This window comes from Gavia stellata, chromosome 21 (assembly GCF_030936135.1).
Source record: "Gavia stellata isolate bGavSte3 chromosome 21, bGavSte3.hap2, whole genome shotgun sequence".
NCBI classification, from domain to species: domain Eukaryota; kingdom Metazoa; phylum Chordata; class Aves; order Gaviiformes; family Gaviidae; genus Gavia; species Gavia stellata.
Window position 1 is genome coordinate 7,902,154 of NC_082614.1, and position 13,414 is coordinate 7,915,567.

A 13,414-nucleotide genomic window follows, 5' to 3' on the forward strand; every position below is an offset into this window, starting at 1 on the left:
GTTTTGTTGGGTTTTTTTCACTGTTATACGTCTTGGTAACAGGAATCTTGTGTCTTACTATTTGTTTTACCAAGCCTGTCAGAATAGTGAGTTAACACATACAAGTTGCTCTATGTACTTCTCTTTCTTAGGTGCTCTTGTAACAAACTTCTTGACTGCAGATCTGGACAGCTACTCTTACTTGAAGAAAGTTTCACTAGAAGGACATCTTTACAATGGATTTAATTTATTAGCAGCTGACTTAAAGTAAGTCTACAAAACATCATGGTTCAAATGTCAAGGGAGAATATTCTGTTATAAAAAGTATAGTACATATACTTCTGTATTGTTACACTTCTATGCTAAGAAGCCTGACACAAACTAAAGCTAGAGCTCTTCTTTTTTGCTAATTGGTATGTAAGGTCTTAATGTTAGTCTAGTCATAATTTCCTTTGTTATTTTTTCATCTTTCAAACACTGGAGGGCTATCTTGTATACTAATCATTGCTTCCTGCAAAACTTCTTGCAACTCTGCCTAATAGGCCATAGTCAATCTTTACCCTGAAGGCTATGTGGCTTGTGTTTTGGAGAAAACAAAACCTTGGCTCCATAATTTCTCAGAGGTTTTTTTTTGCATGCTGTGGCAGGATTAGAACAGCTGAAAGCTTTCAAGCTGTTATTCCTGTCAGAGTGGCTGTATCATTAATCTTTGAAACATTAAAAAAAATCAGTGCATAACAAATACCTTAACTTCTTCAAGTTTCTGTAGCTGAAGAAAGGCCCTTGGATACTTGATTATAGTCAATGTGGTTGTCACAGTCCTTTCTGCTGCACATACATGTGTGTGCACATACATGCATATATGCTGATTTTTCTTTGCATTATGCCTGATTCAGAAGAATGGAAATCTAGGGCTAAGTCATCTCCAGGCTACATACCAACCACTGTTAGACTTATACTTCATGATCATAAGCAGGTATAAATTGCCAAGAGCACACTACTGCTTTGGCACACTTTCTGCAGAAGCGTTAATCTTATAAGGCCATGCACCATCAGGTTGTCTTCTCCCACTCAGGTTTTCTGCACAATTCTGGGAAACCACATACACTTAAAGCAGAAGGTCATAGTGTTTGCTGTTTTCAGTGAAAATAATTTCTAGCACCGTATCACCTTGTGTTCACATTTTTCACTTTCTGTATTAGACCACCTTCAGCTGGTGGTTCAGACTTACCGGTGATTTATTCCCTACTCTCCCACTTCCCTGCAAGTGTTTTGTCGTCTTTTTCTTTTTTTTTTTGAGAAAGGCCTTTATTTCAAATTTTGCCAGGCTATTAGTTTTCATTTTTTGATTTGCTATGATATGACAGGAAAGTGAAATGAAACTCATAGGTGATTGAAGTCTAAAAGGATGAATACAGAAAGGCAAACACGTGCCACCTGTGAAGATACCAGCAGTGTATTTCTGCTTTGGTGCACCTGCTTAGAAATAAGCATATAGGTTATGTTTCCAGAAGTTTAATCCAGAAGCAGGTTAAGCAATTACAGGGTTTGCTACTTTTCTGTTATTTTAACTCTACAAAGTTCATTATCCCACCAGAGACTTCCCAAAATTTTTCTGTTGCTTAATTAATTTTTACTATGGTCAGAGGATTTGACTTTTTGTGCTCTCTGCATGTTGCTACCTGGCTAGCTTTCATAAATTGGAAGGCTATCTGTAACTGAAAAGATAACAGAAGAAATAGTCTTACTGTGTTTTCAAGCAAATGTGATATTGAAGGTGTGACCTAGCAAGCAGTAAGTATGTTTGAGTTTCATTTTTCTAATGTAGGTAAATAGAATAGTCATAATGGCTGCTAGAATAGTTGTATCAAAGTAGATTCGATTGACATTATTTGTTAAGGCAATCATTCATGTGTTGGTTTTGTTTGTTTATTCCTCTATGCTAAGCTGATAGGGAATTGTATGCTCAATTGAATAGTCTTTGTGTGGTGATGGAGGTCATAATTCCTTGCTGACTATCACTCTGAAAGCTGTATGTGTTGATTAATGTCTCCATTTTGATGTGTCCTTAGCCTTGGATACTCTGATGAAATTAAAATCTTGGCAAGCTAACGATGCAGAGCAATTTCTATGATATGTAAACTTGTCATTTTAGGAAGTTAGAAGTACTCCTGAGACAAATGTAGCATATAAATGGAAGATGCTTTTCTGTGTAAATAGAAAATGTTATTGTAGTTGATGCTATTTTGTTAGGCCATGTTACTGTTCAAAGAAAAGATTGAAGACCATTCTTAATATGTTCTGTTGTGTAACAAATAGCAATTGGCTCTGTAAGAGTGGTGTGAAATGGAGAGGAAACTCAAATTGAAAGTGTAAATGAAGCACTGTTGGGGAGGGGTATATCTGAGCACATGATATTGCTGACTGTAAGCAGCACATTTAGAGAGATTTACAATATTTGAGTTTTCAGGTACACATTTCAGGAACAGAAATTTTCATCTTCTCTCTATTATTATGATGAAAGTATGCTAGATGATAGAGGTGCAGTGATGTGAGAAGGAGAGCTGGAAACCATCATACAGGTTGTAAAATCTCGTTGTGTATTTCCACAGCTTTGGTGACTATTATTTTAAACATGCATGGGGTTTGACATTTTTAGTGTAATCTATTTGCTCTTTGGCATCACATGATGTCAGTTTAAACTCTATTAATTTATTTTTTTAATAAGAATACTGTGTTGGAAAAAATACTTAGTACTTCTAGTTTTCTAATCCCTTCAGTTTATCATATTGCTGTACCTGCTGAGCATGAGAGTCATGAATACTTATCCCATTATGCTAAAGGTACTTTTATGTTGAGTGTATGGCATATGGCAAACTGTGTCTATTTGGAGTCTTGTGTGGCTGCAAAATTAGCTTCTAAGAAGGCTACTCCCCCAGCTTTGACTATCAGTAGGTCTGATTAGAGAAGAACAAGGCTATCCAAAGCTGGACTGGTCTCAAAGAAAATGTCTGCTTAAGATTCAGAGCAGTTTTCCTTCTTTCTCCCTTTGTGGTAATATCTGAAGTAATAGTCAGCTGCTTTTGTTGATGATCAGGACAGCATTTCTGTCTTGGGAAAACCTGTGTTTATGTCCAACCAATCTAGCTGCTACAGTTACTCAGACTTTCTCAGACTTGTGTTAGGGCTGTTGTGGCAGCATCTCACTTGTGTTCCGTACTGCCAAGTGTGTAATACAGACTGCCCTGAAGGACAGACTGAAGGGACAGCTTCTTGTCACTCCCCCAGCAAGTTTAGAGCCTCTGACAGATTGTCGGTTAGAGCCCATACTGTTTGTGTGCAATAAGATCCCTGTGTAATAGGAGTGAATCACTTTCTCCATGAGGAGTAAGTGAAATGTCCCTTACAAACCAAGGCAGCTGGAGGGAGCTGCAGAAAAAGGCCTTTCATGTAAGCTTTTCTGCTCTCCCCTGTGACAGGCAGTTTTCAATCCCTCCAGGGGAAATGCAGTAAACTATACCGTCACCTGCATTTAGTAATTTGGTAATGTATTGAAAATAGAGATTATGTGCTAGAATGTAGTCTTCATGTTCTGATCTGGAGAGTGAAGTTTGGTTAATAATTGGTTTTATCCTTGATATGATGATGGATAGGACTGAGTTCCAGTTGAAACTGCAGGTCCCCAAAACAGTGGGGTTGGAGTGTGTGTGGAATAGAGAAACAAATATATAATATAAAAATATATGTTTAAAAGTGGTTTTATATATAAGATTATGTATAAATATATATAATGCATATTTTTTCTTTTTTAATATGGAAATCTACAGTTGGTGAGTTATGCAGCAATATCATTGAGGTAAAAAAAACAAACTGAAGAAAAGGTGTTTGGGAGAAGAGTTAACTGAACTGTTGATAGTGTAGGACCTCATAAGATTAAAACACCTGAATAGTGTGACCAGGTTTTAGCAACATGGGCTGTCTCATTCAGTATGGTTATGAAAACAAGGCTATGTGGGAGGGATTTGATTGCTCTCCAGAAATTAGATTTAGGACTCTTTCCAGTGAAAAGTGAGATAGGGTCAGACTGCTGGTGTGGAAAGAATGTAGATGGGCAAGTTGTCATGGTTGCTCTGTAAGCTCACTTACGTGTCTTCTCATGCATTGTCTGTCCTAATACCACCTTCTGCAGAGTATATCTGTCTTGCTCCTTGTGACTTCCTCATGAAAATGGGGTATCCAGGTACTTCTCTAACATGTTCTGTACTACCACCTTTGAAATATTTCTGCATAGATCCTCAGTCATTTGCAAGTCTAATGAGATGGACAGTCCGATGTCAACAGAAGGAAAAAAGCTTCTGAAAAACCTTTTTATTTTATTTCTTCTTTCTGGTATCAGCTTCTGCCTGGCTCAAAAAATTAGGACAACACCAAAGAAATGTTTAGACACTGACAACAAAATCAGAGTAGTGCTTTAAAGCAGACTTTGTATGCTGTGAGTATCCAGCAGTATTCTTTTCATCATTTTATTTGGTGGTAGGTGGTATATGTACAAAAACACTTAGGCTTTATAGTTGGTGGTTTGGTGTGTGTGGTTTTTTAAACTTCAGAACAGAAAGAGTTTTCTGATTAGCTCATGGACATTGAAGAAAAGAAAATTAATCTGTGAACCATAGTACTCAGTTGAAACTACTGTTCAGCATTTCAAGCTGCCAATTCCATCTTTTCTCCTTGCACAAAAAATACATGCACACATTATTCATAAAACAATCCAATGTCCTTGTTTGTAAAATACTCACCCTGTTAGAAGATTAGAGCTCAGTGCCCGGGCGAGTGATCTCTTGGTGATAGCCATGCCCTGTGGAGCTTTATTGCTTCATTACTTTTTTCTTTTCCTGTTTATATTTTTGTTGAACATGACTTGGAGCTGCCTTGAAGTTGAAGCAGGGCAGGGGTGCAGAAGGACATTGCTTATATTTCATCAGCATTAAGAAGTAATTCTGACAAACTCTGCATGGCTTTCGTGTTGCTGCGAAGCATCTATTGCTACCGAGATTTATGTTGCCTAGAATATTTATTATTGCTTTTATTATTATTTTTTGACAGAATGATGTATCTAAGCACAATTTTTATGTAGTCTTAGTTTTTTCTCTTTCTGCTGTCAGCTATGGCTGGGATTTAAAAAAAAATGCGTCTACTGGGTCCTATTGTCATCACTTTAATTATGCCTTTATTACTTCGCCAGTGAAATTGGTGTCTATACTTGTAAAGCTGGGATGGAAGAGAATCTGAGTCCAGGCCAGGATTTTGAGTCTATTGCTGTGATCAAGCTTACAGTGTTTTTTTTCGTCTTGGCTTCTGCCTTTGTGTTCAGTAGTGAGTATCTATAAACAGTAGGAAGAGAATATGCAGAGCCAAATGATAAAAGAAAGAGTAGCAGACTAGCACACTGAACTAGATTTTGGAAGTATCCCTATTTCAGAAGTGTCTTGGAAGGCTTCAGTCTTCTATTGACAGAAGACAGCAGCAGTGTTGCAGTGGAGGCAAGTGTAATAGAAAACACACATCTGGGGGAATGTGGAATGTAGAAACAATAAGATACAGATGTCCAGAATTAGTGACCCCGCAGTTTGTATGTATTCCCCATCTTTTTGTTAAACTCCAGGGGATCTTGTTACTGAATTGCTCAGTCACAAGAATCTCGGAACAGATGCTAGATGATAATATTCTTTCACATAAAAAGTCATTGCTAAAGGAAGTCAGTAATGCCTACTTATTCAGCATGTGGTCTCATTTATGACAGGACTTGTCTTACAGCTGTGTTCAAGGGCTTACTTTCCATCTAAAGGGCTCTACCTTTCCATCTAAAACTCTGTCTTTTGAGACCTCAGATGATAACAATTGCTCTGCTCTTTTCTCTTCGTAGACCTTCCGCAGCAGATACAGGTTGGGCAATTTGAAAATAAATTATTTAATGCACCGATAAAATAGTTTGTGTAATTGCTGGTGTCTTAACTGAAAAAAAACCCTAAAATGACCTTAATGATTTTGCTTTATTTGCTTAATACAGAAAATGCTTGTAGTGTAGTAGTGTATTTATAATTGCTGGTGTAGTTTTAATTTTTTTAATGACCCAAGTGTTAATGTTAAAATAGGCCATTAGCAGCCAACTCCCCCCTCTCATTTTTTTGACTTTTGTTTATTTGTTCTCCCTGTGCTTGGTTATTGTCTGTATTGTGTTAATTCCAACTGGCTTTTATTTATGGATTATATTTTTCAAAGTACTACTCCTTGCTTTTGAGATACAATAGAAATGGGTTGCTCCATGAAACACACCAACTTCAGGTGACCTAAAATGCTTTACTTGCACATTGCTTTTTCTATGCCCCTGTTCTTGGAAAACGCAGTGTGCCAGTGCGCTCTTATGAGTATATGACTTCTTGTATCTTAGCATGTGACTGGGGCCAAGAAGTCAGACCGGTCTATTAATGACAGCTCAGGTCAATGCTCTCCTTCTTTAGCTGCCAAGGGATTCTTTCTAGTATTAGTACTAATAACTGTGTGCCAACTCTAAATGTACCGATCAGAACCAGGCTTGTAGGAAGGTGTCTAACCCCAGCTGGGATAGACATGCATCATACATATGTTAACATCACTTTATGCTAACCATTAACTGGACCTAAAGATTATATAACGAATGCTGAGGAGAGGAAAGACCTGACATTGCTAAAATGGCCAACTGGTCCTAACCTAACATTAATAAACAAGGACTTGAGGATGTTAAGTGTAACTTCCATTCAGTTTTCAGCCTGAGTCTAGACTTCGTTTATGTAAGGCTTTGCAGGGGCCATAACATGCATTGAGCAAGATAATTAATAATCATCTTGTTTTCAAAGGTTCCAGTTTTTGAATAACTGAGCTCAGACACGCAGATCTCCTCACAGAAGGTCTGTTGATCCTTTGAACTCCATTCCGTTTTTACTCCTGTAAGGTCCCAGGCATCTCAGATACGTAGCTTAGTGTTTGCAGCCAGATAAAGTATGGCTCAACTTCTCTGGCTATCTAAAGTTTTTCTTGTCTCCTTGAAGACCTGGCAGAATCCAGTTAAGGGAAAAATGTATGGGAGTCTTGTATTTGAAATTTTTAAAAAATTGTAATAGTGTCCATCTAGCTTAAATGCGAAATATCTTGGTAATTTAACTGAAGGAGCTAGTAATAGGAAAGAGTCAAAGACTTTGCATTGTATATAGCATCACTATAAAAATATAAAATATACCTTTTGCTCATTTTTCTTGTACAAATATTTCTGCAGACAAGTATACTGGCAAAAAAAAAATTGCTGAACCAGCGTAATAGGTGAATATTTCATTATATTTTTCCCACTTTTCCAATAATTTATTTCAAATACTTAAGCTTATTCAACAAAGAAAATGTTGTGTGTCTAGTGAAAAATAGCTGTTGTTTTGATTGCTGTGTTTACCTGCGCATGAACAAACTATACCTTTTTTCTGTGTGACTTCTAATTTGGAACTTGTTTGTACCTGAAGGAGTCTCAAGAAATAGAGGGGAAGTTCAGGTTGTTCCTTATAGAATTTTTCTTCTTTTTCTTCCACCTGTACTTTTCCGCAGCACTTTCTCATACCCATTGAAAATGCTATATTTCTCTGCTTTAGTGTGTAATAATTTAAAAAACCCTTTTGTCTCTGATTAAGAAAACACAGCTCTTTTAACAGATTCCATAAGTGGGTCACGTATGCAAGTCAATCTGTGGTAGTGGAATCTCAAGAAATTAAGGAAAGAAAATTCTGCTCATATCTTGTTTTCCTTTTACCTCGTTTCAGCTGCTTTTGTTGCAGACTATCTAGGTATTCCCAATGCAAATACTCCAAATGGGGTAAAGGAACAAATGGCCTTTTCACTAACATTTATTTTTTTTTACTGATGGATAAGAATATTTTTACTGAATCACAGGTAATACATTCACATGTCTAGCAGAGACTAGTAAAAATCTTCAGTGCATAAGAATTAGGGCCAGAACAGGAAAGGAGTGATTAATATTCAGTGCCCTGCTGTAACTAAAGCATGCTTACATTTCTTTTCTTTTAACAGTAGATAAATTGTAAATTGAATAACTGAGAGCTGTCTTATTTGATATTTAACAATAAAAGCAACAGTACATAAATATTACCTGCTATAATTACTGTCGTCTTACGATGCTGAAAAACTTGGACACCTTTCTGTAAGGCACCAGAAAAGTCTTACAGGTTTGGGAGGAGGAGGAATAGTAGTGCACAGAGGAGGAAACACAGTTTTACTTTTGCTTTATGTGTTTTTTGTATTCCTCCTCTTGCTTCTTCTGACTTGTTTAATTAGTAAGTTAATACTTCCTTCTTCATTTGGCTGACTTGCAAAGGATGCTGTAGAATGTCTTTCAGAATGGCTTTTTTAAGAATATAAACAGCTAAATCAAGATGTTTTGCTTGTTATTAAGGTTTGAGTAGTGGATGCTACCTTATGCAGAGCAATTTAACTTCCAGTACATCATTGATTGCATTGTATATACTCTTACTTGCATCAAGGCACAGATATGTCTTCTTATCTTAAGGGAAAAATGGGGAACTAGAAATGGCTTCTCTGCTGTATTATGTTTTACGCTACTCAATCCAAATTCAATCTTAACTGTAAGTTTTGTGTTTGGGGTTTTTTTTTGTCATTCAAAAAGTCTATCTGCTGTCTAAGGAGGTAGACCTTGAGGGACAAACTAAAAGCTGAACTGGTCAGAATGTATTTGTTGGTAACTGGAATAATACTCTTTTCCACGGTGAACAAGTAAATCATAGAGTGAAATACAGAATTATATGATCTCATGGCTGTGTCCTGGCAAATTAAAAAAAAAAAAACAACCCCAAACCCAAAAGCAAACCCCCAAAAACCCCAGCAACTGGGAGCAATCTGAAGAATCACTATTTCATGTCAGCTGATGGGACTGAGGGATGTTGAGAGTGAGCCATCTAATGGCAATCCATTCCCCACTCTCCTTTTCCCACAGGACATACAAGGCTTATTGATGACTTTGATTTTTTTTTTTTTTTTCCTTATCCGTTCATTTGGTATTTGTGTTGTCAATACCAGTATGACTACTTAAAAATCTATGCTATTTGTATATGTTGATATAATCTCTGCCAAGTGAGAGTTATTTGCAACGTTGGAAGCTGTCTTTGAATGTTACGTGAGATCCCCCCTGCTAAACTGTGCACGAGAGAGAGCGAGTGCTGAAGCCAGTACCTACAAATAGAGAGAGCTTACAAACAGTAACTACAATTATCTGAAAACAGCCTGAAAATGCATATCTGTCACTTAAAGGACCCAACTATGCCCTACGACATTGCCATAAGTGGGCCTGAAAATTTACTTCTGCCAGATAAAACGGCCCACAGTAGTCAGCCTCTTCGAATGCAGTAGCGGTGCAAAAGAGATGATGGGTAAATGTTACTTGCTGTGATGGATTGTCCTTTTGTTTTAATGTGCCCCCTTCCCCCAAGTAACTGAATCTCCAGTTATTCAAAACCATACAGACTTTTGTCGTTAAGCCTGGCTACTTTCCATGCAGCAGTTCTGGGTTTTTACTGAATTTTATTACAGTGATGTTTAAAAATTATAATGGTGTTATTTGACAGTGGTACAGCTAATACAGTTTTTTGAGAGGAGGAGAGCAATAGAATTCATCAACTAATCTCTGGGCTGTGGTATCATAGTAGTAACAGTGGGAGAAACATCTTGCTGTGTTTGAAGATTGTGTGAAATTAGGGCATAATCAAATATAGAAATTTATGGTTTTTCAAGGAGAAATTCTTATTTTTATTTTTCAGTACCACCAAAGGAGATGTAATTTGCTACTATGGAAACAAAGGAGAACCAGAACCTGTTTTCCTAAATCCTGGTAGGTTTTCTTCAGAAAGGCCTGAGTATTACCCTCTGTTCTTTTAAAGGAGTCAGAATGTAGCTGTATTGCTCTAGTAATTTAGCTGTCTTCACTAACTTTTTCTTTGCATTCTTTAAAAAAAAAAGAAAAATGTCCTTAAATTCATTTAAGTATTTACTAATAAATTTCAGTAAAGAATCAATAGTTAATTAAAAGCTTCTACCTGTGACACTGTACCCACCTGCACTGCAGTTAGTGGGATGCTCCTTAGTGAACTGTGACTGAAGGACAGGAGTCTGTCTTGAGGAATGGAATTTTCAAAGGTTCGTGGATTTGGCCCTAACTCTCCTTACCCAGCAGTGTTAAGGGCATAGTGTGACTATGCTCCCCTAGGGACAGAGCTGGCTTTTAAAAAAAGTGGCTTGATTTAGAATATTTAAGATCTAGCCCTTTGCTCCAGAGTTCATCATCAAAAAGCCAACTGAAATGGACAAGGACACATCGAAGGCTCTGAGCAATGTAGGTGGTTGATAACAGTTAATGACAGTGGCTTATTTTGCCTGCTTAAGTTAATGGTCAAAATGTTCTGCCAGTAGGCAAATAGTTACTGTAGCAATTACAGCAAAAATTCTTGGAAACAGCTGTTAAATTTTGTACAGCTACAAGCACAAAACAGGTTAATACAAACAAAACAAGCAGCCAGATTTTTAATATTTTTTTTTTGTAATGAGAAACTGAATTACAAATTTTGGGTATCTGCAGACTGTAGCAAAGGTAGTTCTGGTCTGCATGCTTCAAAAACAAATTTCTTTTCTATGTACGTGGCTGTCTTGAGGGAGAGCTGAGGATTGGTAATCTTTGTGCTTACTTGTTTGGATTGTGGTGAGAAATACAGGGTCCCTCTAAAGAGAAGGCTCATTCTTGTCATCAGATGTTGCTTGGCGGTGTTTTTCAAGAGTAAAATCAGATTAATGATTAATATAGCTAAACTGGAAAATACTAGACTGCAAAAATGATATAATTCTCTTGTACCTTTTTCATAGTTTAGCAAACCAGAGGTTAAAAGTAACTGCTGCAAATATGGATTAGAGTAAAACTGTCAACCAAAGTACTGTATATTAGGACAGAGGAGCGCTTAAGCACAGCGTAGTGTAAAATGCATGCCTGCTGTAGTCTCCTGTTTAGGAATAGGGCATGTGTTTTATAGCATACCTGCAGCTAAAGATTAGCTGGGGAATCACTGAAATTGTATTAAAATTTGTGAAATCTGTAATGACAACTGCAAATAACCAGAATACCATGTTCAATTAAATTGGTTTTTATTCCTCACCTCCCGTCTCCCCAGCCCCCAAACATTATTTAGTAAGTATGTAGATACTATGCAGCTAGAAGTGGCCCGCAGGGACTGGTCTGTAAATACTTATTGTTACTGCTTTTAAATCTTAAACTTTTTCCACATAACCTTCTTATTACAGATTTCATCAATTTCATGACATGTAAAGCTTGAAGGGTTAAGGCTGCTTTACAGAAATAAAATCAACAATATCATGATTACGAGTTATTTTGTTCTTAGATTATGTAATACCCTAATGTTTCTATTAGTGTTGTGTTCTGGAGGAAAAAAAGGCTTTGATATTTCACCCGATTTCACACCACAGTGCACATTGTGTTAATAACAGTGCTGAAAATCTCAAATTCAGCTGATCTTAGTAAACTTAAAGCAATGATCCTCTGAAGTGGGTGTTTTGGGGTTTTTTTGTGGTTGTGTTTTGTTTTTGTGGTTTTTTTTTTTCCCTCCTAATAGGACAGTCAGAAGTAGTGGTCCAGAAGAATTGTTGAGAAATGATTAGGTTGTTTTATTATGAGTTGCACACCTAGGAGACTCTTACTATCTGAAGGGGTGTTGTATTTATTTTATCACAATATACAACTTTGATACATAGTTTAATGACTTCTCTTATTTTTGAAGCAAAATGAAAGCTGGCAATAGGATAAATAAGCAAATTATCATAAGAGATTGATGATGAATTTGCTTATAGCATTTGTTTCTGTCCCTCAGACTGTGTGGGATAAAATAATTATGAAGTTATTTTTTGCATAGTATATAAGTTATTTTTCTTTGCTCCAGAGTTTAGTAAATTGTTTGGGGTTTTTTGTATGTGTGTATAGGAATATATGGATTGAGTAATTCTTTGTTGGATACACCATGGAAGAAACTTCAATATGGGAAACAGCTTTTCACAGAAGTGGTCAAGAAAAGTCAAGACCTTACCAAAGAAGACTTGGTGCAGGAGCTTCTTACAGTGATGAATAATCAAGAGCCGTAAGAACATGATAGCCAGAGTTTCCTCAAAATGCGATACAACTATTTTAAAAATTGCATGTAGAAGCTATTTTGACAGAAAAGAAACTTTTGCCTTATATTAATTGACTAAAGCTGGATAATGACGGGCAAAAGTAGTGTTCTTTCTCTCTATACTGATTTTCAGCAATATTTTTTCTTTTAAGCAGCAGACACAGTAAACATTATTACTGCAGTCTTAGTACTCATAGACTGTACACTGATTTCTCTGTGCCCTTTTCTTTTAAAGATTGCACTTCTCTTAGTAAGGGTAATGAGTGCAAGGCAAGGATGTGTAAGTTGCTCGCTGTGAGCTCTGTGGAGGCTCACTGTGTAGGGTAAGGTTCGGTTTCTTACTGCACACAGAGTAAGCACTTGTTTACATGAGCAGGTTTGTGTTAGTAGCTGCTAGCTATTCTGTATTGCTGCCTAGAATGGACACAGAGGGTGGAGAAGCAAGCTATTTTCAAAGTAGAACCAGCTGCCTTCCTCAAAAGTGCAATTATTTCAGGCTAAATGGGGGAAGGAGGTAAGGGAGTATTTGTGTAGTTCACCTGTAGGCCTCTGGTCAAGGAAGTTCCCAAGAGATGAGTTTGAGTACCTAAGTAAGGTCCCTGCATTCAGTACTGGCCATGCAGTGAACCTGAGCCCTTAAGCAGGATGTTTAAAAGTGAAGTAAATTGATACCATTTAAATGTCCAGACCCAGAGCAGGGTAAAGGAGGTGCTGTCATCTAAACTCCTATCATTGCTCACCGTCCAGAAACTTTCATGTTTAGCCTGACTTTTACCTGACTAGGGGTTGATTTGTGTTGAAGCAAAGCTGTTTCTGGTATATGGATACAGTTTTCTAACTTTATCAGTCAATTTTAATGCCAACATTCATGTTTGTGGCATTTTTCAGTGGTTCAAAATAAATGTTTACATAAGAACTCAGACATCTGAGCAATGAGTAGTAATTGGGAAGTCTGCTAAGCAGTTTTAATTACTTTTTTGTCTTGTACCAGATCAAGTGATTTTTCAAAGAATTTTTATATTTAACCTTTTACTAGTAAAAAGACGCAGGTATAAGATACAGTACAGTCAGTAATTCGGTATGATCTCATCTGAAATCATCTGACTGTAAAATGAAAACATTTACTTACAAAAAGCAATATTTAAAACAAAGACTGTAAT

General features: G+C 36.8%; 1 protein-coding gene across 3 annotated transcripts in view; it reads left to right on the plus strand.

Moving 5' to 3' along the window:
* TANGO2 (transport and golgi organization 2 homolog) overlaps positions 1-13,414 on the plus strand; it is a 34,277-nt gene that overhangs the window by 16,103 nt on the left and 4,760 nt on the right. For all 3 annotated transcript variants that reach the window (XM_059827649.1, XM_059827648.1, XM_059827650.1), the window contains exons 5-7: positions 132-246; positions 9,846-9,916; positions 12,068-12,221. In XM_059827649.1, the coding sequence (XP_059683632.1) occupies positions 132-246; positions 9,846-9,916; positions 12,068-12,221 (340 nt within the window). The remainder of the gene's footprint in view (positions 1-131; positions 247-9,845; positions 9,917-12,067; positions 12,222-13,414) is intronic.